The sequence below is a fragment of the Phalacrocorax aristotelis genome, chromosome 7, assembly GCF_949628215.1.
Source record: "Phalacrocorax aristotelis chromosome 7, bGulAri2.1, whole genome shotgun sequence".
In the NCBI taxonomy this organism is placed as follows: Eukaryota; Metazoa; Chordata; class Aves; order Suliformes; family Phalacrocoracidae; genus Phalacrocorax; species Phalacrocorax aristotelis.
Genome location: NC_134282.1, coordinates 10,375,433 through 10,403,412, shown reverse-complemented (window position 1 = coordinate 10,403,412; position 27,980 = coordinate 10,375,433). Strand labels below are relative to the sequence as shown.

General features: G+C 46.3%; 2 protein-coding genes across 2 annotated transcripts; both read right to left on the bottom strand.

The window, feature by feature from the left end:
* Positions 1–177: 177 nt before the first annotated feature.
* Positions 178–10,858, bottom strand: MINDY4B (MINDY family member 4B). Its single transcript, XM_075098364.1, has 12 exons — positions 10,752–10,858; positions 10,485–10,512; positions 9,700–9,849; positions 7,308–7,427; positions 5,774–5,865; positions 4,822–4,987; positions 4,315–4,380; positions 3,698–3,768; positions 2,789–2,858; positions 2,257–2,409; positions 1,958–2,138; positions 178–320 (listed from the first exon to the last, which is right to left on the bottom strand). The coding sequence occupies exons 1-12, from the start codon at positions 10,856–10,858 to the stop codon at positions 178–180; spliced, it is 1,347 nt and encodes a 448-aa protein (XP_074954465.1).
* A 4,227-nt stretch (positions 10,859–15,085) lies between these two features.
* CLRN1 (clarin 1) lies at positions 15,086–26,762 on the bottom strand. Its single transcript, XM_075098314.1, has 3 exons — positions 26,428–26,762; positions 18,771–18,950; positions 15,086–17,708 (listed from the first exon to the last, which is right to left on the bottom strand). Exons 1-3 carry the CDS (start codon positions 26,678–26,680, stop codon positions 17,443–17,445), a joined length of 699 nt encoding a protein of 232 aa, XP_074954415.1. The 5' UTR covers positions 26,681–26,762; the 3' UTR covers positions 15,086–17,442.
* Positions 26,763–27,980: the final 1,218 nt, after the last annotated feature.

Here is a 27,980-nt window from a genome sequence, read left to right as displayed (position 1 = left end):
ACAGGCTTTCAAGGTGGGTGTAATGCCTTGCCGAACAGTGTGTCCGCTCAAGGCACCAAAGGCTGTTTTATTGGTGAAAGCTTTTTTTCTCCACCAGACCACAGTGTTTGGTGGAGTTGGCAGCAAGTGGGACATGCCGTGACTCCTCAGAAGAAGGGGTTTGTCCTGTTCGACTCCTCAGAAGAAGGGGTCTGTCCCATTCCAGCTGACAGTCGCGCCTGCCCACTTGGTCCTGATTGCCATCTCCACGGATGAACGCCTCTTATCTGGGCTTTTTGGGTCTTCACTTCGGTCCTCTTCCCAGTGATGCGAATGAGTGTCTGAAAAGGAAATGCAATTTTAAAAAGAAGTCTAAACCACACACCCTCCTCTCAAAAAAGATTTAAAAAAGGTTAAAAGAGCTGGTGGGATTGCTGCAGGTGTGCTGCCTGCCCTGCCCTGGGAGGGAGCTAGGGGCAGTGCTGACTTGGCCTCCCTGGGCCAGTGGGGGCTGCCCCCTCGCGCTGTGCAGGCCCCCACCTTGGGAAATTCAAGCACTATGAATACAGCTCTTGACTCCTTGCAGGATATGTTTGCATATTGTTTTTCTGAACAGATGCGCACATCCTTATCTGTGGCTATGCTGCATATCATGACCACAAATCTCGATTCACTCTTCTTTCCTGCAAATTTAGCCTTTGGTGTGGTGTTTTCAAGTTTCTTACTTTACTTTGAATGCCATAGCGAACAGAGAACGAGGAAAAGGGGCCAGGCATTCATAAAGTGAAGCTAAACGGTGCACAGTGGCATGGAGAAACAAGAAACTTGCATCCTAGACACACAGCCTGGTTTGCAACCCATTTTATACTACAAGAAGCAGTTCACTTCTCCTGGTGTGGATTTAAAACTTGAGGGGGAACACAGGGGCCATGGTGGCACCTGGCTGCTGGGCAGGAAAATACAAACTTAAGTCTAAGTTAGATGCTGAAAACAGGCTGTTAATCCATCCTGCATGCCAGCATTGCTGCGTTAGAAATAGGTTTATTCAAAATCTTGAATTAATCATGAAATTATTCTGCTTCCTGTTGTGTTTAAACTTTGCACTTACAAGAACGTTCTCTTCTGGGGTTTGTCCCATGGGAGGGGTGGGAGTCTGTGGGTTTTCCTTCTCCTACTGTTGTTCTAGGACACTTAGCCAGCAGGGCATTCATATTGGACTGACGAGGACTTAGTAGCAACGGAAGACAAGACATGGTTTTAAACAGTGTGTCCGTGTTGAGTATTTAACACAGAAGCAACAGTTGCATCTTGTATCCTTAAAAACTGCCACCTCTCCAATAAAAACTCTTTGGTCACATCCAGGGGTAGGGGGAAAAATGGCGAAGACCTGAGTGGCCCCCATGCCAGGATGAGACCGAGGGCTCTGCGCTCATGGAGGTGAGGCCGGTGGCTGTCCCCCTATGTGGTCCATGGGTGGGATGGACTCTGTCCTGCTGGCAGCTCACCCAGCGCCTGCCCACCGAGCCCCACTCATCCCCCCAGCACAGAGTGAACAGCACAGCCTCGCTTTGCCCGGTGCTGAGCCTCCACCATGCCCAGGAAGCAGCTGTGGGCTGGGGCGGGCCATGTCGGCAAACCGGAGTTTATGCAGCGACTCAGGAGTTATTGCTTCGGTAGAAAGTGCTCCTATAGCTCTTCTCAGCGATGGGCCACCTGTGTGAGAGCATCAGCCGTTCTGAAATGTCACAGTCCTTTCAAAGCCAGGTTTTCATCTGTGACTTTTTACACTGTTGTTTGGAGTAGGCTCCTCACGTTCCATCAAAGTTTAATATTATATACAGTGTATGTATGTATATATTAAATACAGAGCATGGATGTGTAAGTAGACCCACCTAGCTATACACATATACAGTTCCATGCACGGTCTGTGTGGGCTGGCCATACCTCATATCCTCCCCTGGTAAGCTCAGGTGCATACCTATCGTTAGATGGGCTGTTTTTGTCTGCTCCTGCTGCCCGTTGTAGAAATACAGGTGGAAGACTCTCTCCATTTTCCAGTCGGAAAGGAGCCGGCTGTCAGTGCCAAAGAGAACGCTGTGCCTCCCGGTGATGCTGCACAGCCAGATGGGCAGCAGGGGCGTCCTCAGCCTGGGGCACACCTAGGGAGAGAGGGGTGAAGCCCCCCATCAAATGAAGTCTTTGTTGCCAAAGCCTTGGTGTCTGGTGTGCGGACATCAGGTACGGGCCTCCCAGCCACGGGGTCACGCCAGCGCTCACCTCCCGCTCCGCCTGTGCCCTGCCCCAGCGCAGGTAGCCCACCGGGCCCCGCCGCCGCTGTGCCTCGACACCCCCGCCGCTGGGCTCCGGCTCCTGGCCGCCGTCGAGCTCACGCGGGCTCGCTCGGCCCGTTAGGAGAAGGCTGAGCATGGCCTGCGGGAAACAGCCCGTGGTCACGCCATGAGGCAGCGGAGCAAAAGCCCTGTGCAAAATGGCAGCTGGTGTCCTGCTCCCAGCTCTGTTGTGCCTGTCATGAGCCGAGGAATGCCAGACCACCTGTGGCTTTATTATTGTTGGTTTTAGTTGTAGTAGTTGTTGGAGGAGTAGTAGTAGCATTAGTATTAGTATTAGTATCATCGTTGTCATCATCGTCATCTGATCTTTAAATGGACAGTCATGATAAAAATTTGCAAAGTATTCTTCTGTGGCCTTATGCTTTTTTTTTTCATTGGATTAACAAGTGAGAATTTTTTCCTAAATCAAATGTGGGAATAATGAAAAAAGGAAACTTGAGAAATGAGGCTAATCTTACCTGTGTACAGGTGATGTTTCCACTGAATTTTAACAGAGGAGTTGCTGTGCCATCTAAATCTTCTTGGACCCTGTATGGCCAGGCATAAAGTGTTATGGCAGAATCTGATCAGCGCCTGAGGTGGTCGCTGTATATCACTGTCTGATTAACAGGAAGCAGGAAGAAATTCCATAGACTTGTTTATTTCTCTGTGCTGTTGGCACAGCAGTGCTATCCTGACACAGCAGTTTTATACTCAGCTGGAGCTCTTGCACTTCAGACCTTGTCCTATTAAAATTCAAATTCAATTCAGATTCAAACCCCCTGCAGACGGAGCCGGGATTTCCCTTGGTGCAATTACTGCTGAAAGGCCTTGGTGACACCCAGGCAGAGCCTGAACTCAACTGTTGGAAGTAGCAGTGCAATTTTTTGCTAAACAGCTATCGCAGAGTCACATTAGTATGAATCATGTTTCATATTGGTATAAATATGCGTTTCTGCCTTTCTAAAGCATCTTTACCCACATTTAATTACATCAGGTTTAGAAAGACCCTATCAGTTACCTCTGCCAGCATAGTCACACTGGCAGAATTCTTCTGTGTTTAAACTTCTTGTGATTTTTCTGTTTAAGTTTACGTGACTGTGACAGTGACTATTTCTGTCAGTGGGATAATTCCTGGTTTAATGCAGCGCATTATTTTTGCTGTGTATGCAAAGGGCTTCACTCTTCTCCACCCTGGGACGTGCAGGCAGATTACCAGCATATACAACCTCCGCATCCATAAAACACAGCCAGCGGGTCTGCATCTGCCTCTTGGACAGGTGCTTCTCCACCTTCGACTAAGAATGGACATTTAAGTAAAACAAGGAAAAGGCTGTTTCAGCAGATGTAATTAAACTAGAGGAAAATGTTGAAAAAAGGAAATATACCTTTCAAGTGTCCTAGAGAAAAGTAAACTGTATAAAAATAGGATCACTCCATGACTTCCTTCGCCTTTGAACTGGAAAAAGAAATAAGTAATCACAGGGCAGGAATTATGGCAGGTATATGATGTTTAATTAAAACAGTTGCTCTGCTTTCATACAACCTTAGGTGAGTATGTTGAGCCAAATGAATATGGTGTTATTCTGGGAAGATTTTGTAACTAATTTTGTTGAATAGGATCAGGAAAAAAAAAAGAAAGAAGAAACTTCCAGTTATCAGTTAAACTGATTTAGTACACTCTTCCCCCCCACAGATTTTTGCTAAAGTTGCAAGGAACTGTATTTTGTATTTGAGTAATGTACATAATGCTGCCCCTGTTTACCCAGCGTTTGTGGTCTGGACTGCTGACATCGGTGGGTAAAGTCCTGGTCATTTTAGTGGGTGTGGGATCATTTTCTGTAGAAAAGGTTAGAAATGATCCATGAACTAACTCTACATTAACGATCTGCATGTCCTGCTGAAGGTGATACTATTAATCTCCATAAGGTCCACTTTTGAGTGGGAAATAAGATATAAGCAAGCAACAAAATAACTTAGAATAAAGCAAACATCCTATGCTTACACAGTTTATATGGTCAAAGATGAACTCCTGAGCTGCTGCTTTCTCAGAGAACTCGAACAGCTGGATCTGTCAGGTATGAGCATAGGGGAAGATGTTGTAAAGGAGACATTCATTATATCAAGAAGCCGAGCTTTTTAATCCAGTGTTCCCTTTAGACAAATGAAATAATAATGCAAGAGTCTACTCTTCCCCTTCCTAAATTGAGGAGTTAAGCTTTATATAAAGAGTTAGAGGAATAGCTTTACGTTAACTGGTTTCTCCTTTTTGCAGGAGAAGAAAGATCAGCCTTTAATGAAAGGGAATGGCAGCCTCTGGACTCACCTAAACCTCTGTGAGAAGTCTCTTACAGGCTCCAGCTGGGACATGGGTCTAAAGTGCTCACAATTTGTGGTGCACCATAAGTTAGGGAACAGGTTTATGGGATTGTATGTTTCTTTTCTTTTAAAATTTCAGGCCAAATGTGTCTTTAAAGAAAATCCTCTTTGCAGAAGGCGTTTTCGTACTCACTCTTTCCGTGAAGTTATCGGCTTTGTAGTCTGTGCTTGGCATAACATGGATGGGTGTGGTGACGAGGCAGACAACGGCTCTCCCACCTCGTCCTGCTGCCCACAGGGTGTCTGCCAGGGCTGCAGCCAGTGCCTCCCCTTGCTCCTGCCGGCTTATCCTGCACAGCCTGCAGTGCAGGAGACAGGGGTGTGGGGCAGGGTGCTGGGGGCCGGTGGGGTCTGTGTCAAAAGTCCGTCCTCAGGGATGCTGAGAGGCCCCCAGCCGTGAGGCTGAGCCTGAGTGTGAAATGAGCCCCTTCCCAGCCAAGGGCTGGATCAGACCCCAGAGGTCCTGCCCCGCCACAGTTTTTGGGTGGCTGGGAGGACTGTGCAGCTGTAACAAATGGGAATGCAAAAACATGAGGGGATTTGTGGAGAAGGCAGCTGCATGTTGAACTGTGCCCATTGTCCTTGAAATTTCCACTTTTGGCTTAGTGCTGTCACTGCTGCTGGTGCAGATGTGCTTCCCATGTGCAGGGAGCAACGTGTCTGCCGTGGGGGCTTTCATCCCAGCTGGGGCTGCTGTGTGGGTGTCCCCAGCGCTGAGGGCTGAGCTCTGCCTTCCCCTTCCCAACACTGCCCACAGCAGCACTCAGGGCAGGCACTGGCTGGCAGCCTGGTGAGCAGCCATGCAGCGCCGACACTGCCCAAGCGCTGCTGCAGGCTGTGACCATGGCCAGGGAGTGGGACGAGGGAGCAAACACCACCGTTACAAAACCAAATGTTTTTGTGGGAAAAGGCTTGCCTGGGGGTCAGACAAGACTCTTCCCCTGGGTGCACATCCCTACCTGTAGCTGCAAACCTAAGCTTGGGTCTAGTCTGTTTAAACCTAGAGGCTGGTGCTAGTCTGCCTTAGTCCAAATAATGCAAGGAAATAGTTTCTGTATGTCCCATGGGAAGATTCAGCTTCTTACCTTTCCAGGTGAGTATAGTCTGTGTTTCTTACGAAGAGCAGGTATTTAATAATGTGTGCTTGTATGGCCATCAGAATGGCTCTTGTTCCCCCCTAGAAACAGAAAGACAACACTTCCTAGTGCTAAGGAGCCTGAACTAGCACATGAGATGTTGAACTCCTGGAAATCACAGCAGTCCCCGGCCAGTGTGAGCCATCCCACTGACAGTATCGGGGGTAATTTTTCTTTTCAACCCCAGAATTCAGGAGCACTGCTGACAACTCCTGAGGTAAATGGAAAAGTAAATTGAAATGATCTTATGTGCCTAAAACCAAGAAGAATTTACGCAAGAAAAGTGTCCAGGGTGGCCCTGGCTGTGTGCTCATGCGGTGGGGAGGTCCCAGGCAGGGGTCCCTCTCTTGCAGCACTGCAGCCACAGGAAAGAGCTTTGGGCTCCAGTACCACATATGCCTAGAAACACCATGGCTTATTTTTTCTGTCCTCCAGCCACGCAGCCAAGGGTCTGGGGTCTTGAGGCAGCGTGGGGCTGCTGTGGGGCCATGCATGAGGGTGACTGTGCCCAGCTCCCAGCCATGATGGCTGCACAAATCAGGGCTGTCGTCCCCTCTGCAGTCACAGAGCCTCTGAGCTCAGGGAGTTTCACCTGCATTTGTAAAAAGCATTTTAGTCTCCTGTCAGGTTAAAGGGATTTGCAATTTTAAGTGTGTGTCTTGGTCTTCTGCTTTTTTGGGTGCAGTATTATGATGGTAAATAAGAAAGAAAAAAACCTCCCTCTTTCAGTAAATGAAAATGTAGGTGAATTCACCTATTTGATTTCCAGGCAGGGCAGTAAGAAGGTTACTCTAATTCTCAAAAAAGAAATGGGCAAGTACCACTTATTTGTGCCCACCTACAACAACATGCTGCTTGTCTCTTGAACCTTCACCTTGGCAGCATTTAAAACTGTCATATTTAAAGTTTGTGTCTGCAGTGTGCTGCTGGATCACGACAGTTCATCCCACTTCCAGACACACTTTAGAGTCTCCACCATGAGGGCAGCTGGAGCTTCGCTTGGTCAGGACAGCTGTGGCGTGTGGCTGCAGCTGGAAGACCCTGCAACCTGCCCTGTGAAGAAAGTTCAGCCAGGCTGGCGTGCAGGGCACGGGGTGCAGATGTGCAGAGTATGAGGTGCAAGCGTGGGGTGCAGGCATGCAGAGTGCAGGGTGTAGGCATGGGGTGCAGGCGTGGAAAACATAGGGTGCAGATGTGCAGAGCGTGGGGAGCAGGCATGGGGTGCGGGTGTGTAGAATGAAGGATGTAGCCATGCAGAGCATGGGGTGCAGGCATGCTGTGCGCAGGATGCAGGCATGCAGAGCATGGGGAGCAGGTGTGGGGTGCAGGTGGGCAGAGTGCAGGGTGCTGCCATGGGGCGCAGGCGTGCAGAGCATGGGGAGCAGGCATGTACACGGCCGAGGCACCCAGTGCTGGCTGCCAGCTCCCATGAGTGGCTCAGATGCTGGGGATACAATGCCAGTTGCTGCACTGAAACATTTACCTTTTCTGCTTCCAAAGCATAGGCCAGGTCAGAGTACGGCTCGCGAAACCTGAAGTACGCTTTTGCCCATTCGCAGCTGAAGAGGTGGAACGCATTTCCAAACAGCAGCTTTCGCAGCCCCTGTGGAGGAGGAGAAAGATGGGCTGGGTTCAGCTCTCGTCACATCCCAGCCTTGTGAAGGATCTTTAATGTCAGAGGAGCCTTGGGATACAGGTTCAGTGCGTGTGCTCGCAGCCAGAGCAGTGTAAATTCATCTACTGAGAATCAGGGCCCATATGTTCAAAGCAAAGGTGTCGTTTGTGGTTAATGCAGTGACTTACTTCACTCAGCATGCAACCACCCCTGTGAAGTACAGTTGCAGTATGTAAATGATTTATATTCAGATACACTACCCATTTTGGGGGAAGACCTGGGCAAGGCACCCACTGTCATCAGCGGCACCGCTGTGGACAGAACTAAACATCTACGTTTGCCGGTGCAAACCTCCTGTAAAGTGCTTGTACAGCAGTGGCCAGCATGGTGCAGTGCTGGTGGGAAGCAGAGGAGGGCTCATTTGTGGCCTCCCTCTTGGCGGGCAGGCACGGCCGTTGCTGAGCATGTCCCATGGCCAGGACCCATCCAGGCACACACAGCCAGCTTTTGGGTTGGCAGCTGAATTAAAAGAGAAAGTTAATAAAAACAGGTGGCTTCCACCTAAAATAGATACGCTTGCAATCTCTAACTATATTGGTGAGTCTCATTTATAGTAACTTTTAGCACAAGCACATTGCCACAAGGCCAGGTGGGTGCTGTTCACTGGTGGGCAGTGGGGGGTGATGGCCCCGGCTGCCCCCCTCCCTCCCCTGCTGTTATCCCCAAAAGCGGGTTTGTTCGCCCAGTGTGCAAATCACCAAACTACACACAGAGCAGAGGTATTTTATTAAAATAATTTTTGCTCAGAGTTTGGTGCTAGGTGGTAACCCACAAAGCTAGCACCCCGCACTGAGAAACTACAAGGCATTTATACAGTTAAATGTGTCAATCACAGCTAATATTCACAGGCCTCAGCTAATAATTCATTAATTTATTTCTCGCTTTGATGTAAAGGTACAGCTCACTTTTAATTTACCACGCATGCTCAGGGAGTAAGGGACTTACTAGAGGGGGGATGGTTCCTTGCCTATGGGCCTTATTTTTAGTATTATAATGAGGATAGTTCCCCTAAAGGGCATTTTGTTTTAGTTCTTACCAACATCCCAATTAGTTGTTCTCCTTGACTATACACTTTATCACCCTGTTCTCAGCGGTTTCTGAGGTGGGATGTTTGCTTTAATCAGTCTCTCAGCTCTCCTCAAGGATATAGTCATAAAACAAGAGCTTCCCTATCTCTCAGCTCCTGTCCCTGGCGCCAAGCTCTGTTTTGCCAGGCTCGCATAGTTCATTGTTATGTCTTAGTGAAAAATTCAAAAAATTCCATTTTCTTCACGATATCACTACACTGGGTGCTGTGAGGGGCCTGCATGGGTGCGGATGGCCGGGGGGGTGAGCCTGCCTCCTGGCCTCACCCCCACCACCCCCAGTCTGTGGATGCTGCCTGGGCCCACCTGGAATGTTTTTTCCCAATTAATTTCAATTTTGGTGAATGATGTATTTGCTAAGCAAAGTAAACCAAACATACATCATGGCTCTTCCCATTAAAAATTGCTCGCTGCTGATCTGGGTGATTTGTGCAAGCGGGTCACGAACTGGAGAAGACGGATTCATGGGAAGCTGACAGTAAGCACGGCTATGTATCTAAATCTCTTCAGGACTGGACTTTTTTTCAGGTGTGTGTTCAGTAACCAGCTCTGGCCAGGCTTTCATCTCTGGTATTAAGCCCTTGAGCTTCTCATTAAGTTTGTGTTCAAGTGACAGGGGCTGGTTTGGTGCAGGAGGTCACAGGCGGTAAGGCCAGCACTGGAGACCGTCCTGCCATCACCCACAGAAACCCCCCAAGCCTCTGGTGAAAGTTCTTCATACAGGCAGGGGCAGCAGGCACCTGTCATTAGTGCTCTCAAAACCAGGTATTGGGATGAGAACAGAAATATCTTACTGCTCTCCTGAACTTCTGTGTCCTGTTCTGAGGTTATTTGCTAGGAAAGCACCAAAGGGCAGGGAAACGTTACACTTCGTCATTTGACCTATCGTCTAATGAGAATTATTCTATACCAGTTTTAAGGTTGTGTTGCAACCATGTTCTTTAAAAGTCTTGTAAATAAATCATTATGATTATATACTTCTGTTACAGCTAACAGCAGGCTGCAGCCTTCAGCCCAGCAATACAGTGAGCCTCCCATAATGCCAGGTAAGGTTCCCGACTCTCTTTTAACAAGATTAAATTACAACTCATGCTTAATTCAGCAGGCCTGCTCACCATTGCCATTTCCAAGGAGATGGGCCGGCTGCCTGTGCCTGGAGAGAGCAGGAGGGCCTTGGGGATGGCAGAGAGGGGGTGAGGTGGTGGTGGTTGTCCCACAGGCTCTCCAGCTCCAGGTGGTCCATCACCAGCGCTGCCCTGGCCTTGCTGGACAGAGAGAGGAGCAGATGGTACATGGACCCACCGCTGCACGCAGCCAACAGGTGCCTCACTTGTATTGAAAGTTAATCCCCCCCCAGTATTCCCAGTGGGGTGGGCACAACGACCCAGCAATGACCTTACAGAGGGGCAGGGGCGGCAGGATGCGTGCTGTCAGGGAGCATGGGTGCGTTTGACTTTTTTTGAATGTTACAAACACCTCTCTACAGGCTAATGATTGGAGTATATAGTAATGCTGTGTTTGTCTGAATTACGGGGAATAAACTTCAGTGCATTTCAACCTAAAGACACAGCAGGTTTTCCAAATACTTATAGAGATCTTACTTTGTTATCCGTTTTTCCTGTGTTCTAAAACTGACCATGAAAACTGTTACTTTTAGACAGAAAGGTTAATTTATGTTGGACTACTCTGCCATTTTGATTTAGATCAGGAAGACATTCCTTTAAGATATCTGAAGAAAATGCATGTTTCTTAAAGGAGGAACCTAAGAAATGCATCTCCATAAAGACTGCATGCTGTGCTGCATTTATAGATGCATAATTTCCTCAAGATGTTAACCTGGTTGAACAGTCACAAGACCACTAGAAAAGCACAAAATGTTACCTTTAAGAGAAATAGTTACCTGATGAGTTGTATTGCTGATTTCCAAACTGAAAAGGGAAAATAAAATACAAATTAAAAATAGAGGCATTGCTAACATGAAGAAACAGGAGACCAGTCGGAAAAGAACTTTGAAAGAGAAATGAAAGCTATAGTACTTGCATTACTGAGTGCATCAAGACCTTTTTCACGGTCACATAAGTTTTGTAATAAAACATAACTTTAAAAAAGATGTTAAAAAAGCACCTGGAATTAAAAACATGATAATGAAGCAGAATAAAAGTCTCACCCATAGAAACTAAAAAATTCTCTCCATTTGTTTAGGTCTGAAATTTTGCTGGCAATCTCCTCTAGCTGTGTCTGTGGCACGGTACGCTCAGCCTCCTGGTCACCCATCTGCAGCCACCCGCGCTCCAGGCGATGCTGAGGGATGCAGGCACTGGGACTGCTCAGGGAGCAGCTCCCCCCAGACCTGCGCCTCTGCAAGGCACACGAACCCCCTCTGCCTGCCACCCCCCGGGGCTCACTGTCAGCTCCCACCGTCACACCGTGATTAAACTTCCATGAGAGCCCATCATAGTCTGTGTTCTTCTGTTTGCTGTATAAGCAGCATGAACGTTTAATGCCAGACACAGAGCTATATAAAGCTGACGGCAGGTATGTGCCTGTGCTGTAAGGGCTGGCTCCAGGCGTGGTGTGGCACAGGAGCAGGGGGTGTTTTCCAGCCGCAGGGTTGCAGCTCCCTCTGCATGGGCTGACAACAAGCGGGACCAGGTCTGGGCTGCGAGGGTTGGGTGGGAAGTGCGTAGCTCAAGGAAAAAGAAATGCAGACTTAGCAGATGTCTGTAAAGTTGGACAAGTTCACTGGGGAGACAAGCTGGGAAAAGGTGAGATCCGTGCAGAGTGATGTTCCCTTGACTTCTGGCACTTGCTGTAGCAAGGCTGGCATTCAGGGGCACGGGTCAGGCACTGCATAGATGAGCGGGGGGGAAGCCCACTGGTTTCATGCTGCTGGGGTCATGGAAAACTCATGGCTTGTTTTCCTCTTTTTCGGTCTGTGAGAATGCACCAACTGGGGGCGTCTGTCTGAGTTTCAGTGGAAAAAATGTGAGGTTGAGCTGATGTTAATGAGCTGAGCCTGGCTTCCCGTGGTACACCAGGGAGCTGCTCTGGGTTTCCCCAGGCATGTCTAAGCTGGGTCTGTCCAGGGCAGCCATATGGTCCGGCTCTGATGGCTCTGCGTTCTCTGCAGGGTCATTTGGAACAGCTTGGCTCAAGTCTTGGTTTATGAAAACTGAAACTATCTAGGCCAGCCTGCATACGAGACATCAAACACCTGGTCTTTTCCTCCAGCTGAAGGAGCTGTGGCTTTACTGGGTAAAAAAACCTGCTCTCTTTTTTGGTGCTACACAGGCTCCAGTCTTTTGGCTTCCTAAAAACTGGTGTAAATTCCCTTGTAGGGTATCCACCAGGTTCCCAACAAACTGAATCTAAACCATGCAGTTCTGCGTGGGAGGAGGGCTGGGGAACAGCCAGGTGGGAGCGTCGTGCTGAGCGTGCAGGTGTGAGCACCACCTTGTGCTCATGGGGCGAGAGTTCTCGCACAGAAACTCTGTGCACGGGAGAGGCTTTGTGGCAGCAGCTCTGCACCACCGTGCTACCAATGGTCGTGGCGGTCAGAGTGCTTGTAAATGGGGATAATCAAACACAGTTAGAGCTACCTTTTTCTTCTCCCTTACATGTTCCTGGGTATGGGGAGCAGAGGACAATTCCCACTGCAGTCAGTGGGAGTTGTGTTTTTGAGCCCTAAGAACTGAATTAGGCTAGAAATAAAGATGCCCCATAGGAGCTGGGCTGTCATGGCAAAGCATACTCGAGTGTATCCCTGCCTAATTTAATTGCCTCCCAAGGATGCATGCTGGCACAAAAGGAGTTTGACCTGGAAAATCAGTCAGTCCTTCCTTCTCTGATAAACACTGGTTTACCTCATGAATCGATTTGTTATTAGCTCTTCCCTATAGATTTGCAAATAGAATAAAAGAGATCAAATCAGAGTGTGAGACAAGCTGCCTTTCCAGATTTGGAGACTTCACAAGATTTGGGTATTTTATGGCAGAGGACAATGAACCTGGCTCTGCAGAGCTGGCCATTGCTAGGACCAGGCACTAGCTCCCTTGGGCAAGGCTCGGATTGCACCAGGGACACAGAGGAGCTTTGGGTGAGGACATGCTGTGGGAAACCTGCTCTGGGTGTTGAAGCACTGGGGGCTTTGGCACTTTGAAGGCACCACATCTGCTTTAACCCCTCTAGTGTCATGGAGTGAACAGGCTCAGTGCCCTCCCTCGTGCCAGTCCTCTGCTCGTACGCAGGGCACCCAGGGTCAGGGGCCGTGGGCTCTGCCCACACCTTGAGGGGGCTTCGTGTTGGTAGAGAAGAGGCTCAGCACCTGGATAATGCAAAGATGGGTCAAATCGACCCTCCAGTCCCTTCTTCGTCTGAGCAGCGCTGGGGAGCCAGGGGTGAGATGTGAGATGCTCCTCACTGACAGCAATCAGTGAAGATGCATCAAAATAAATGGGGTGATGGTACCATGCTTTACCTTGCCAAGGACATGGTATAGCTTCTATTTGGTTGATAGCACTGCAACAGCACATGTCTTGCTGTAATGTTTCTTCACTTGTCCCTTTATTTCCCTTTGTTCTTGGTGTTTTTAACAGTCTCCACCAAGGAATTAAACCCATGTAACTGCTGGTGTTGCAAAAGCCAGCAGTCCTTTGATCCCTCCTGCTCTCATCCCATGGTGCCTACCTCTCTGTGACCCACCACAAGCCATTTGAAATGGTAAGCGTGGGGTGGGCAGGTGTTGGGGGTGCCACAGCGTCTTCACTCTCCATCATGAGGTGGACAGCATGCAAAGGGGTTTTCAGTGAGTGTCTGAGCACAACCAAGCAAGGAGCAGCGTTAGGTGTGTCTGAGCGCTGATACCGTTTGAAGATGAGGTCCTGAGGAATGACTGCAAGTGTCATTACCTGCCTCTCCCCTGCCATGCAGACCACTTCCCAGTGAGCTGTGGGGACATCAGGTGAAACGTCAGAGTAGTTGTGATGGGGAACAGTGCCCTGGACCTTGCTTTCATATTTTCCATCATCCTGTCAATAATGTCCTTGACTTTGTTTCTTCCTGCAGAATGCCAGACTGAAATGTGTTTTTTCCCATCAAGCCCACACATTTTCTCAGTGCTGGTGGTGATGACAAATGCAGGCAGCAGGACACCAAACAGCCTGGGTTGAGGCTGCAGGGTGGAGAGGCAGAAACCCCTACCTGGTTCAGCAGTTGGTCTGGAAAACCAGAGGGAGGACATGGCCTAAGACACCCCATCCCTCAGCCACATGCAGTGTCTACACCACCCCGTTCTGGCCCCCAGAGGGGCTGGTTCCCCTCGCCCCTTTTCCCACCTCCGTCCATGCTGGGCTGTTTGCCTGCCTGCCTGGTGCCCCCCTGGGGAGGGGATGAAGTCCAACCTTGGGATGATGGCGGCTGAGCAACACTCCCATCCATGTGCCACCACAATGCTGGAGGGGACACAGACCAGCGCCTCCCAGCCTCCGACAGTAACGCCACTGACAGCAAAAATAACGCAGTTAAGAAGTTAATGAAACTTTGCATTTCCATGGCAGCTTCCACCTCCAGATATCAAAGCCCTTTGAGACAAGTAAATATTGGCCCAGGGGGAGAAACTCCCACTTGCCTCAACAAGGCTTTGGCACAGACCTCTCCTGACTTCTTCATGATGTAGGTAAATGCTTTGAGATGTCAGAGATGAAGCTGTGAAGCTTAATTAACTTCTTCCCTAGACAATCTCAGCTCTGTGATAACTCACAGAGGAAAGACTCCTCGCTGGGGCAGCGGCGCTGGCATTTCTGCAGCTGCAGCTGGTGCTGAGCTTCCCTCCCGTGTCAAGCAGTGGGGGAGGCATCCTTTGGCCCAGCGCTCCCGGGGCCCAGCTGTAGGGCATCTGGCTGCAGGGTTTGTCATTAGCATGGCTGTACTACTGCCTGAACTGCTCCATACCATGGGGTCTTGCTGAGGTGTGTCGTTTCTTGGTTGCACTTTATGGAACCCAGTCTACAGATTTCAGTGTGGGTGTATTGCTCCTGCTGTTGCAGGGGCATCAACTAAGTGTGTTGTTCACTCTGTTTCTAAATGATAAAAGATCTCTGCTTAGGGTAGTAACTTTGACAACAAAACCTGTTAAGGTGGATATGCTTTAGAAAGGTCCGCTATGGGAACCAGCAGTGAGACCTCCAGGAACCCTGCTCAGGGCAGTCACAGCAGTGGGTGGAATACAGGTCCAGAGGGCACGGTGAGCTCCACATCTGCAACACGATGCTCCTCTTGTTCACCCCTACATCAGCATTGAGGGCCAGCGGTCTAAGCCTGGTACACACTCTTGTGTATATATATATACACACACTATATATATATTTTGATTTATGCACACTGCATGCACACACACACATACAGACACACATGCATACTAACTTTTTATTAGGGTAGGAAAAAATCAGATTTTTCAAGAACCTTCAAAATATATTTATAGACTTCCCCTCACTATACAAATTTTGTTGTTTTTTAAATCATGAAACATGTTAGTCTAAAAATTAAACCGGGCAAAATTTCTTCAGCTGATGGTTATGGATTACAAGTGAGCCAGTGAGGAGGTGCTGGTGCTCATCCAGGAGCGTGAGCTGAGCAGGTCACGCTTGGTCTCACTGTTACTTTCAGCTGGTCAAACACAAATATTGTCTAAATTTTATTTTGCTAAGAAGTTGTTATGTTGGCCTTGGGAACTGGATACAAATGAAAATAGCAGCTGGCCTCATGCTTGTGAGTGGGATGGGACGGGATGTGAGGGGAGTGGTGGAGCTGGGCTCTTTGCAAGGTGATCCCTCATGAAAATGCCCGAACCCTGAGTCAGGGGCTGCTCTCTCTTGTACAGCAAAAGGGACGGGAACGGGTTTATCTTCTGTGCTGAGACAGGCCTGTGCAACTCTGTATTTTACAATATGGGTCAGCTCCTTCTTCAGGACTGGCAAGGATCACTCTTAGAAAGACACACACATCAGTGGTCTCTATGTCCGATCCTGTACACTGCCAATTGCCAAAGCTGCTACAGAGCTGCAAAGCAGAGCAGCTTCATGAAACACCAGGATCAAGAGGGACAAAACATTACTTCTCATTATTTGCTGTATACTAAACAATACCATGAGATGTAATACAATTTTTGCATTAAGAAGATACATTAACATTAAGAAGAATATGCATATTAACTAAGAATAAAATGATGGAAAAAATTGGGCATCATGGCAACTTGCAGTAGCTCTTACACATTATTACAACCTAGGAATATATGGTACAGTGTGGGGAGGCAGAGCTGCTTTGTGAAAGGGTTTGTGGAATAGGGGTATAGCTGACAAACCTTTTACAAAAAAACCCAGCAATATTTTGCCATTCATAGTAGAAGTATAAAATCTAGCATAAATGCCAAAGAGGTCATCCTGCAAGTTGCTGGAACTTGAAGCATATAGTTTTCAGAGGCAAGTCCTAACAGGTACCTGGGCCTAGCTTTCATCACAGGTGACTCGAGGGATGCTGGGTGGGATTGCTCCCCACCTGCAGCTGTGCAGAAGCAGACTGCAGCCCCTGCAGGTGAATGGGCTGCTGGTGCAGTGGCTGTTGCCTCTGTGGCTCTCTTGTGTTTGCTCTGAATGTAGTTTCTGTGTCCTCTGAGGAGCATCTTATCTCTAAGGCACCCACGTAATCCTGTGGAGGTAGTGTTTGGTGGCATAATGCTCATTTGATTTCTCTGTATGTAACGGGGCTGCTGTAGCTGTACCTGGGATGAGTGGGCTGTTGTTTTAACTGACTTCCACAAGTTAAGAGTGCAAGGGCTGATATATTTGTGCATTCTGGCTTCCTGCATGCCTTGAGGTAGAGAACCTCATATGTTTCTTCATCAGTCTCTGTTGAGACTTGTAAGCCTGTCTATTCCATTGCTGCTTTTTGCCAAAGGTTTTGATTTTGCTTATTGGTATGATTTGATGAGAGAGAGTTTGCAGGGCTGTTTTCTAGGTCGGGTTCCTTGTGTTTCTGACCGTGGGGCTTTGGGAGGATGCAGCGCAATGTGAAGGGTGTCTGGTTTGCATTTCTGTCGCTTTGCTCTGGGAAATGCTCTTTGCCGTGGTGTGTTGCAGAGGTATTGTTTGGCAGCACTAAGGCAGGCTGCCTCCCTTAGGCAAGCAGGAGGGAGTATCTGGCATCTCAGCTACATCCTGCTTTGATGTGGTCATCTTTTTAACCAAGATCATTAAGTCCCCAGTTAGTGCGATCGCACAGGGAAATGAGGGCTTTTGGGACTGTCCTGCAAGCACTTGCTATAGTGCTATGCTGCTTCTCAGCGTTGTGCTTTTGGGACAGGGCCTGGTGTGTGTTATGAGCAAAGGCCGTATGTTTCTCTTTCTATTGTTTGATGCTTGTAGATCTGCTGGGTGTCCTTGTTATCAGCTACCCTGATGTGGTAACAACTGTATCCCTGCTTTCATAAGGGCTAAAGGGTGAAAATGCTGCTGGTGATAGTGTGTGCCTCTATTGCAACCCATTTATTGTACTTTCCAGGTCCAGTTCAATGTTATTGATATTCCTAGTTTTCTTCGTACCAGCTACTTTTCAAATAGCTTACTGGAAAAAAAGAAAATGTCTTTGTAAAGTCTTACCCCAAGAAAGAGAGGATATTTTGATCTAGACCTTTCCAAATAGTATGCCTTCTTTTGTTTACTGCATATGCCATATTGACACTTATTTGAAACCTTGACTTTCTTAATTTCTTTAGAGCTAATCATCTACAACTTAGTACATCTGGTGGTTGCTGAATGTAGTAGTGATGAACCTCTCTGCTTTAAATGTTCTTAAATTATGTAATTCTAATACATCAGGTCAACTGCTCCAATGGTTGTCCCTGAATCTTTTGGTTTTGAAAAGGGAAATTCAAATCCAGCAAGTCGTATCAAAAAGGCATTCAGGAAGTGCACCAGGGAGCAAACCAGGATGATCCAGAACGAATTTGCAAACTGTTCACTGTGAGTCTTGAATGTGAAACTTCCCTCTTTGAAATTAGCTATTTTCTCTGAAAGGTGATGGATTTTCACTTCTGAAGAGAAGAGAATCATGATGAGGCAACCACAGGAACCTGAAATGGAGGGAAAGATGCTCATTATCTCAGCAATCCCTGAAGCAAGGCCAAGTGATACACATCACAACCGAATGCCATATTCATAATGTTATTATGGCCACTGTAACTTAGCTTTAACAGGGATTATTTTCATAATCCAAGGCACCAGCTATTGAAAGTGGTAAGCTTTTTAAAATTGAATTTGGTTTAGGACCCATAATATTTAGCATGGCTGCTTTAAAGCGGTGATCCAGCAAAATGTCTGTGCTCTTTTTCAGCTTTAGGCTTCTCATGGTCCCATTGAACATAACTGAACTGTCTGGATCTTTAAAGATACATATGTACTTAAGTCCTTTATTATATTATGATTGCAATATGTAATACCTTGTAAAATAATGGTACATCATCTTGTCAGCCAAGCTGGCGGCACAGCGAATGGGTTTTACCATTTCTGTAAGTGGCAGAGGGACAGGGATGGTTCATTATCCCTGTTGGTAGTGGATTTTTTTCAGAGACCACTTTTACAGGGAGTTACTGTCAGCCTCTCCCTCTTTCCTTCTCAATTACTTCCTTCCTTGAGGAAGTCTTGCTGGTGTAAGTGGTGATCTCACACAACTGGAAACCTCCTGTCTTGGTGAATACAAGAAGTTGCATGACTGACTTTTTTTCGGTTTGGGTGTCCCGCCCCTCGTCACCCCTGTTTCTCCACTCTGGTGTGATTCTTTGTTCTGACTGTGTGCTGTGTGTCTGGGATGTGACCCCAGGGCTTGTGGGCACCATCCCCTTTTCCTGCCAGCTTACAGAGAAAGGGCTGGGGGCACCAGAGCTGCCTGTGCCTGTACCTGTCCCACTGCCCACCCTCATAGATTTCAGCATTTTCATTCCTAGCTCCAGTTTGGAAAACACATGTTTTGTTACAGCAAAGTCATCTACCTTTCTGCCTAGCTTTATTTTGCCAGTTTAGAGTCAATGCAGCCACGGTCCCTAGTACAGTCTCCTATGTCAATAAATAGTAGCCATCATAAGTAGCAAATATGAACAGGCCTTAGTCTGATAGGCCAAGGGTGTAGTGGTACTTACATGCGATGAAACTCCAGAGGTACAAGCCAATGGGGCCATGCAGAGTTTCATAAGGGCTGCCAAAAGCATTGAACATGAAGAAACCTGCTCCCACCAGAGCAAAGACGATCAGTACCGTACAGAAGAGAATGACACTAACGTGGATACTTGCAGGGATAATTTTGAGCAAATCCGGAAAAACTAAAAACAAAATGAACAAAATGTTATTATACACATTAGGCAAAGTTGTTCTAGAAGTCAGGCCAGGGATTTCTTGCTGGTTTGTGATCATTACTTTAAATCATCCTCTTCCAAATGCAACCAAAGATGAAAATGAAATTATTATCTAGAAACAGGTTTTCATGGTTGATTAGAGGCAAAAATATTTTGTGACACTTGGAAGCATAGACTGGTGAGGAGAGAAAGACCAGCTACAGGGAAAGCCTCTCCTCCCTTTCCTGAGAGTGTTTCCCTATGCGTGTTATTCCCCCTGCCCCAGCCATGCTCCGTGCGGGATGCAGAATGGCACTCTGCAGTCCCGGCACCCCATTCATGGCCTTCCCTGCCTGGTGTCTGTGTCAGGATCTCCAGGATCTGACCCCCAGGGCCTCCAGCTCTTTAAGCACTGGGCACCTGCTATGATCCACATCCTCAGTGGCTGCTCCCTCACCCCGGTGCATTGGCAGGCAGAACACACTCCTCTCCACCTGTAGGCACTGCTCGGGGCAGTGCGAGGTTTTGGGGGTTATTCATTCCTCAGAAACCAGATCATGCAGAAACAGGTTGGAGGGTAATGTGCCCACTGTCTGCCAGGGAGGTATTTGGTCCTTAACATGAACAGCATAATCTTAGAGGGGAAAAAAATAATCAGAAGCTGTATTTAAGGAAGTGGGTCCACATTGTACTGGTCTGCACAGTAGTGTGAAGAGCTGCTTGGTGCCTGTGTGAGGGGTCTTATCTTGTGTCCATCAGCTGGAGGCTTGGCCATATACTCATATCTTTTGGAGGGGGAGACAGTAAATCAGAAACAGATTCTCTCCATTTGTGCCCATTAGGTCTTACTGAGGGACATGAGGTTAGAAATGAAATTGCACTTGCTTGGCTCATTCACTGAGTGGAGAGCAATTGATATTTGTTTGCTTGCCTGGATATTTATCAGCTTCTGGGTTTGGTTACAATTAATATGTGTGTCAGTCTTACACCTGACCCTGCCTGGAGTGGTCAGTAACACATATGAAACAAGTTTCTTGGACTAGTTCTGGTCAGCAGAGTCCTGTACTTCACTTTATTTTCCAAAATACAGGTGCAGGGAGTGTCAGGTGAGGATGAGAAGTTCCTGACATTGTCAGTATCCATACCATGTGTGTTGTGTGTCTTGTGGTACCTGGGACAGGGTGAGGAATCTCCCTTTCCCAAGGGATGCTGCTTCTGGCTCTCCCTCCTGTGGTGGGTGCATGGGCAAGGAGGAGGCTGGGCAGCCCCTGTGGGCACAGGGGTCCCTCTCCCTCGCACCCACCTCTTGGTCTGCACCATGTCATGGGCAGTGTGTAATGGACAAAGTCCTCAGGAATATTCAAGTCCTGGCTGTGTGGACAAGTGAGGAGATCATTGGGCAGATGATGTGGAAGGCTCTGGTTAGTCTCAGGTGTGTGCTCCTTTGGTTTGGAGTAGCGTGTGCTGTTTGTTTGTCTGATGTGTCTGAAATGCACGCGTATTAGGGTCTGGCCATTTTATCTGCTAAGGAAGCAAAGCGCTGCACCTGGCTGGGATGCTGACTTTCATTCTATTTCAGAACAATGATTCCACCACTTGGATTAGCAAAACAGCACTGCATATTTTGTATTAAGTTTATACCCAAAGAATTTTGGCTGAAAGTATGTGGGTGTTCTTTCTGAAAACACTAAGCAATAAATGTGTAAGTTAAAAGGTCTACATTAATTATGAAGAAGCAGGAAACTTTTAGTGAAGCCGCAGTGCTGACATACTGGCAGGTTAAATGTGTTGTGCACTGCATGTTGCTGGGGGACATCCAAAGCTCCAAGAACATATGATACCTGGGGAAGATAATGTGTGAAGTTGTTTATGGTATGGAGACTCCCTGTAAAAAATCCACCAACAGTTATTGCCGAAGAGACACATAGACACCTAAAAGGGTTGCAGGTTTCTTACCTCCTAACCTTTGGTACTCCTCTGGTTTTAGAAAATAGAAATAATAATTGGTATTTTGACTAAAAATCCTTAAAAATAGAAAAGGGATATATTTATGTACACATATTAGCTGAAATTATTTTAAAAATGAAATATGATACTAAAGAGGGAGAAATTCATAAAGGTTACATCAAAGAATTATTTGCAACAAACTCTCTGAATGAAATTTTGAAAGAATAAGCAAATTTTATATGATCAAAACTTTCTCCCCTGCATTTCACCAAGTAAAATACTTATGGAACGTTTTGTGTCTGGAAGCTCAAGGATAAAAAGGGAAGATAAATCAATGAGAGGAAATGGAGAGATCTTACAATAAAAAAGTGAGGTACCAAGCTAAAATAAGACAGAACAAGTAAAATGAACTTGTAGCTGTGAAGGCTGGTGCTGCCCTGAGCCAGCTCTCTTCCTGCCAGCCAGGTGGTTTGCAGCAGAGCTTTGCCCTGTGGAGTTGAGAGTAAGAAGGCTGTTGCTTGGTGAATGTGAGTACTCTGTGTGTTACGTGTTAATGCAGCGCATTCACCATATACTGTATAACTTTAAGTTTCCAAACGCCAAAAATTTCGGTATAGCTGCATTTGCCACTACATCATTTGTTCCAGTTGCTGTCGCACAAGAGCCCATGGAGCAGGTTGGGACTGCAGCAGTGGGAATTGGTACACAAATGGTGTGTGTGGTTTTGCCATTAGAGTTAATTATTGCTGCCTGATGGACTGAAGGCTGTGCTGAGTTCCAGCCATGTAATGGCTGGTGTGACTATGTATGCAAATATTTAGGAATACTTTATTTTAAATATTTTTATGCAGCTTTTTAGCTACTATTTCAAATTGTGGTCCTGCTTACCCAGGGCACAAGGGGATGGTCAGACTCAGTATGAGAGGATAAATCTTAATCATTCACGTCTGTTTGGCAGCAATGGGTATTTTAGAAGGAATCATCAAATATACTTAACTCTCCTGATACACAGGGACACAATTAAAGTGGGGGTAGTAATGCCTTGGTGCTGCCTTGCTGCAGCTATAACATGCAGAGAGTAAAAAAGCCTCACATAAATTACTCTACCTTGTAAAATGTTTGCCATCAAACAGTTCTGCAGCTTGCAACGTAGCAAACATAGAAGCAAGCAGGTAACATGGTGGCAAGACAATTTATCTCCCTAACTAAATGAAAGGGAAATTAATAAAACAAATGTTTTCAAACTATTCTTGAAGCTGTGTTAAATAAGTATAATCTTTTTTTGTTCTTGCTGACTGGCTGGGAGCTGAGAGGGGCGTCTGGTGCCCACAGGGGACCCTCACCAGGCACGAGGGGGCATGCAGAGCCCTGCGCCCACCATCTCTGATGCTGCATGAGTGCTCACGTCTTCCTTGGGTAACGGAGGAGCTGCCTGTTCCTGGGGATGGTAGCAGCCCAGGATCTGCTCTGCTGGACCCCCTTCCTTGGGGCAGCCCCACCAGCCTGGCTCTGAGGTGCAGAGAGATCGTGGCTGCTAGGTCTAGGCCAGACACACAACTGCTTGCTGTCTGCATGTGTGAGTGCCATGCACAGCAAAACTACCTGTTTGCTAATTTACCTAAAGGAAGAATTTGCCTGTGTAAAAGGTTACTTCTGCTGATGGCTACTTATTGTCCTGCTTGGGCACTGGTGCTTAAATTCCTGATATCATCCTAATGAAACAGAAAGCATGTTTTAGAAACTAGACCTTGTGTTTATTAGACTTTGTATTACATATTTCATATATTTACAAGGATAAGAAGCAGTTGTACTCTTAGTGTGGTATAAGGTGCAATTTTACTGTTGTACCATTCAGGCTAGCCAATGAAAAGCCTGAAGAGCCCCTACCTGTGCAGAAACTCTACAAGGAATAGCATTGGTTCTTTCAATGCTACCTGATGTTTTAGGAGAACATGCAAAACTGTGTTTTTAATAATACAGTTTTGTATTGTTTATTTTAGGAAAACATGTTACTGCATGGTATTGAATCTTTCCCTTGGCATCTGCAGTTGTATTTGTCATTAAAATTTTGTATGTGACAGATCACGAAAAATTAATTCCATCAGCTATGTTGTCTTGAAAGAAAAACATTCCTTCACTGTAATGAATGAAATTGTGTGTTAGGTATGCATGCCGGTGACCTTTAGAAAATGAACTGCTGACCCGGAAACTGATGAGAATCAGAAAGAGCAAATGAAGCAGAAGGCTTTCCCCAGCCGAACTGGGTTTGCTGGCAGAGCAAATTCATTTTACAATTAAAAGAGACATAGTGGTCAGAGGGGAGCATTTAGTGGGAGCAAACATAGAACTAAATCATTTAGCCTATTTTCCATGCCTTTTCTCAGACATGCTAAAGTGTACTTCAGTGCATTAAACTATGGGTGTGTATATTGTATACAGTCATCCTGCTTTCTGGGACACTCCCAGTGAGTTCCCGAGAGCACTGACTCAGATGAGCTGGGTCTGCTGCAGCCCCAGAGAATGTGAACCAGCCTCCTTCATTCAGTGGTCTCTGAAATGACTGCTTCTAGTAGAGGCATATTTTGCTAAGCTACCCAACCTTTATTTCTAAATATAAAACCTACTAAAGTAAGTGCTGTTTGCTTTTTGATCTAAATAAAAGATGATCTGAGAACAATTTGTGAGAAGGACAGCAATGCTTCCACCCTCAGCTGTCAGTGAAAGCTTACAGAGGCAAAGCCTGCCCTGTGGAGTGCCATGATTGGTACAACTGGGCTTGTGAAATTATTTAGGCTGTAACTGGCCTAATTTTCAGGTATACATAGTGCCAAAGATCACCTCATAGCATTAACTTTTCAGAGTGCTATTTAAAGGATGTCAGTGCAAGCAAATAAGACTGACGAGATGGGCTTGTAATATTGTGAGTGAGACCTATTGAAATATTTCACTATTAATGCTTGGCTTGTATAGAAGGAAAATAAAAGGTAAAAGGATGCTCTAATAAGCAAGCTTGGGTTCAGTTTTAGGTCTGTCAAGGCTCTTTGGTTGTGTTACTGACCCCAGTGCTTCAGCCCTGCTGGCTCTGCTACTGCAGGTGATGGTCTGCTGTGGATGATGTCCAATGGACTGGGACACTGGAAACAAGGCTGCTGTCTGGGAAAGGATGCTGCTCCATCATGGGCATGTCAGCAGCTTCACTTCTGACTCGGAGTCTCAGGCATAAGATTAAATCCAGCCTTGATTTCAGATCCTGGGAACAGGCATTAAAGCACATGCTTTAAACCTAATTTTTTCTTTGTCTGAAAATGAACAGTGATATTTACTGATGTTGAGTGAATTACTTTTTCAATGTTTTTATTCTTTATGCAATTCCTGAAAGCCTTTGAGTTTTTTGGATATGTACATTAGGCACTCATATTAAAGAAATTTTTAATGTTGTTCCAAAGTGGGTTGCTTAGCTGTGACTAATTTAAAACTTCACATTGTATTATTTCTGTTCTTTGGTTACATTTGTGTTTGTGCTCCACTGAAACTATGAATGCAAGTTTGGTAAACATTTGGATAGGAAAGCTTGGTTACATTACATTTCTGTGAGCATGGCTAGAAAGCGTATGGCCATAGTGAGAGCAAACCCTGAAGTACTTTTGGTTGAAAATGGTCTGCAGTACTTGCAAAGATCTGGAGCTTAACTGTATGCTGCATTGTGAAATATTTAAAAATATATGATGATGATATACTAAATCATCACAAACCAGCTGTGCATTTGTATTCTCTCTTGTACCTGTAGTATTAATTCACACTGCCCACAAAATTAAAATTCTTTTGAAACTATTGCTACAATTGCATTAGCAGTATATTAAAAATACTTCAGCCTTAACAAGATGAAATGGATTCAGTGAGCCTGAATCCAAGGCACATCAATGAAATGGTTTAAAAGTATCTAAGTGAAAAATATATGGAAAGAAAATGGACAGAAGCCAATGGCCTGTCTTGACTGTGGCTCCTCTGGCATGGGGGCTCTCTGTCGTGGCTGTGTTTAGTCCTGCCTCGTGCACTGAAGCGATATGGACTGGAGAGGGATGCCCTGCTTCTTGTTGTGTGCTGAGGTTGCTGTGGGCAACCTTTCCATAACTTGACTTGCACCAAATTTCCCACTGATTCATTCTGCTCATGCTCTCCTGGCCTGGGGAGCTCCCACAGGGGAGCTGGTGCAAGCCCCGGGGCTGCTCAGCTGGGCTCCAACCCACAGCCCGGAGGTGTGGGAATTGGGGTGTGTGGCTGCCAGGGCCTGTGCAAGGCTGCTTGCAGGTGATGGCTTCAGCCTTGGGCTGCAGCTGCATTTTGTCCTCATTTTACAGCAGTTTATCTGTGCCTCACAGCTCTGTTGCTGTAACAAATCTGGACAAATGTCAGTCGCAGAGCTGCTGATGGCTAGCAGCTTTGTCAGCTGCAGTTCATAACAATTTCAGCTACAGCAGAAAACTAATTCCTTGGGATTTAGTAGACCCCTCTGAAAATTCACCCATCCTATAACTGGCAGGGTGGAATATCTGCATGCTGTGATGGCAAACAAAGAAATCGAGAGGAGAACTTCAGCTGTATAAATAGGCTAGTGATGGAATTTAGAGATGGCAAATCTTAATATTAAATTAATTTGGTCTACTACTTTGGAAACATATTATATAGTAAATAATTTATGATACCTAATCTGGTAACCTTACCTTGCCTTAAATGACACATGTAAAGAATTTACCAGTGCTGTTTTAGCACAATGCTTCTAAGCAGTGTTTTGTAATAACTTCAGGTGGCACACTGTATGTAACAAATGGCTGTTTGTCATTAGCTGTTTAATGTGCTGCTATATACAGACTGTGTTCACTTGATCATTTTATTGATCTTCTTATCCTTGAAGATAAATAGGTTATGAATATTACATGTAAAGCAAAATCATTGCTAGCAGTCTTTGATAAAATTCTGTATGTCAGATACCAACTTCGACTCGCAGATCAACTGACTGAATGTCAGCTAGTATCAACCAGCTGTTCTTCCAACTAATGTACCAGATTGCTAACTTTCTGGCTGCTTTGTTTCTCAACAACAACCAGAGGTATATAAGTCCCAGCTCTTTCATGAGACTTGTGCTAGTTTAGTTCATTCTTTCTGATGGCATAGAGGGTGTAACAGTGACACACACACACGCAGGGGAAGATGATAGAGAATAATTGAAAAACAAAAATATTCTTTTTAAAGTAATAGTATGAATCTTTTGAAATGTAGATATCTGTGTAACTGAAATATAGATTATCGAAAATGTTTGTGTTACCGTGGCTTTACTAGTATCAGAAAATAAGTTATTTAAACCTGAAGATCAGAATGCTGCAACAGCAGCATTTGCTTTAGAGTATTTCATGCTTGTTAGGCTCTGTGTATGAGCAAGGGGACACTGGGGCAGCATCTCCTGGCTCCCCTAGCCAACAGCAGTGTGGAGTTAAATAATTAAAATGCCATTGTTACTCACATGAAAACTGGAAAGGTCTCCCCCCGAGCCCGCACTGTCTCACGCGCTCGCCATAGAAAAGCCCATACTGGATTTCGCCAATAAACTTCTCCAGCTCCTGGCCGGTGGCGTTGACGAGCAGGGCTCCTGTCTTGCAGAGTATTGTCCCCTTAACCCACAGCTGTGTGCCGATGGCTGCTGCGGTCCCCAGTGCGCAAGCAAAGCTCAGCACCCCGGCTATGCAAAAGATAATTTTCTTCTGCTGGGCTGGCATGGTGGCATGCAAAGTCCTCTGCGGGGATGCAGCTTTCAGCAAAGCAAAGACAAGGTCTTCATCAGCAGGGCAAACATCCGAGCTCCCCACACAGAGCCCCGGGCAACTGGCCAGCCCTGCTCTCCAGAGCCCGACACCCAGCCAGCCCTGCTTGTGGTAGGAGCCCTCTCCTTAGAGAGCTTCAGCAGTGAACCTCCATGAGGGACAGGTTTCCTGAAAGATGCTGTAAAGGTTTGTCTTCCCTGTCCCTTTCTGTATAGCTCCAGCTTGCACACTAATGTGTTTAAATAAGCTGGAAAATAGAGCAGTTTGTAGAGTGTTTCAGTCCATCCTCTGTCACTTGATAACAAGGGTTTAAGATGACAGAAGGAGCCTCTCTGTAATTTGATGAGTGCTCTGCTCTTCCCAGCCCCCTGTCTGATTGGGCGAGTGGGGGATTTCAGAGATAGGCTTGGCTGCCTCATCTGATTATCTGCTCTCCAAAAAGGAAGTTTTCAGAGGGTTTTCTTTTTCCAGGTTTTCCTCTAAAAGTAGCAATGCTGAGCTGCTCTGTTCTTTGTTTGGGGTGTTTTTCTTTTTTTTTTTTTTCCTTCTTCCAAATGCAATGGTACAGGTGACACACAGTACCCCTGCTAAGCCAGGAGGCTGCTTCTGCAGTATTTGGTTGCATTTGGGCACTGCTTTTCCCTCTCAAGGTGTTCCCTGGCAAGGGCAGCATTTCTGTTAAATATTGTATTGTTTTGGCTGCAGTGTGTAGGATGCTCAGTCAAACATTTCACTTCAGGTTTCAAATATATCCAAATATATTTTTTCCTCATTACAGAAGACCAACTCTATGCCAAGGCTAGGCAGCACGCTGTCTCCCCGTGGTGTGTGCAGGAGAGGCACCCCTGGGCTTTTGCTGCCACTATGGACCTCCCTTGCTCTTCATGTAAGCCAAAGTCATGGGCATGAAATAACCCATCCCCTGGTGTGTGGCTAACTCTGGGCCTCAGCTAGGACCAGAAGCACAGCTGTCTGTATCAATCTACTGACTGCCAGTGATTTCAGCAAACACAGGGTTTGGGTTTTTTTCCTAACCAGATCAACTTAGAGAGTTGTTTATTTGCATGCATATCCATTGTAGGAATACTCTTCGGGTGGTTTAAGCCTACCTGATATGATACTCTTAAAGACTAAGTCTGGTTTAACTACACAGGTTTTAAGACAACCTTGGAATTAAAATGAAGCAAGGCCATGTACTGAAAAATGCTGGGTTTTGTTCTTTTTTTTAAGCTAATGCTTAAATAAAGCTATGCTT

Coding starts and splice junctions, on each gene's coding strand:
- MINDY4B (XM_075098364.1), bottom strand. CDS start 10,858: ATGGGTGACCAGGAGGCTGAGCGTACCGTGCCACAGACACAGCTAGAG. Junction 3,769..4,314: donor TCTTTGACCATATAAACTGT/GTAAGCATAGGA, acceptor TTCTTTTTCCAG/TTCAAAGGCGAAGGAAGTCA. Junction 2,410..2,788: donor GAAACATCACCTGTACACAG/GTAAGATTAGCC, acceptor TGTTTCCCGCAG/GCCATGCTCAGCCTTCTCCT.
- CLRN1 (XM_075098314.1), bottom strand. CDS start 26,680: ATGCCAGCCCAGCAGAAGAAAATTATCTTTTGCATAGCCGGGGTGCTG. Junction 18,951..26,427: donor GAGACCTTTCCAGTTTTCAT/GTGAGTAACAAT, acceptor TTTTGTTTTTAG/TTTTTCCGGATTTGCTCAAA. Junction 17,709..18,770: donor CCTCTGGAGTTTCATCGCAT/GTAAGTACCACT, acceptor CCTCCATTTCAG/GTTCCTGTGGTTGCCTCATC.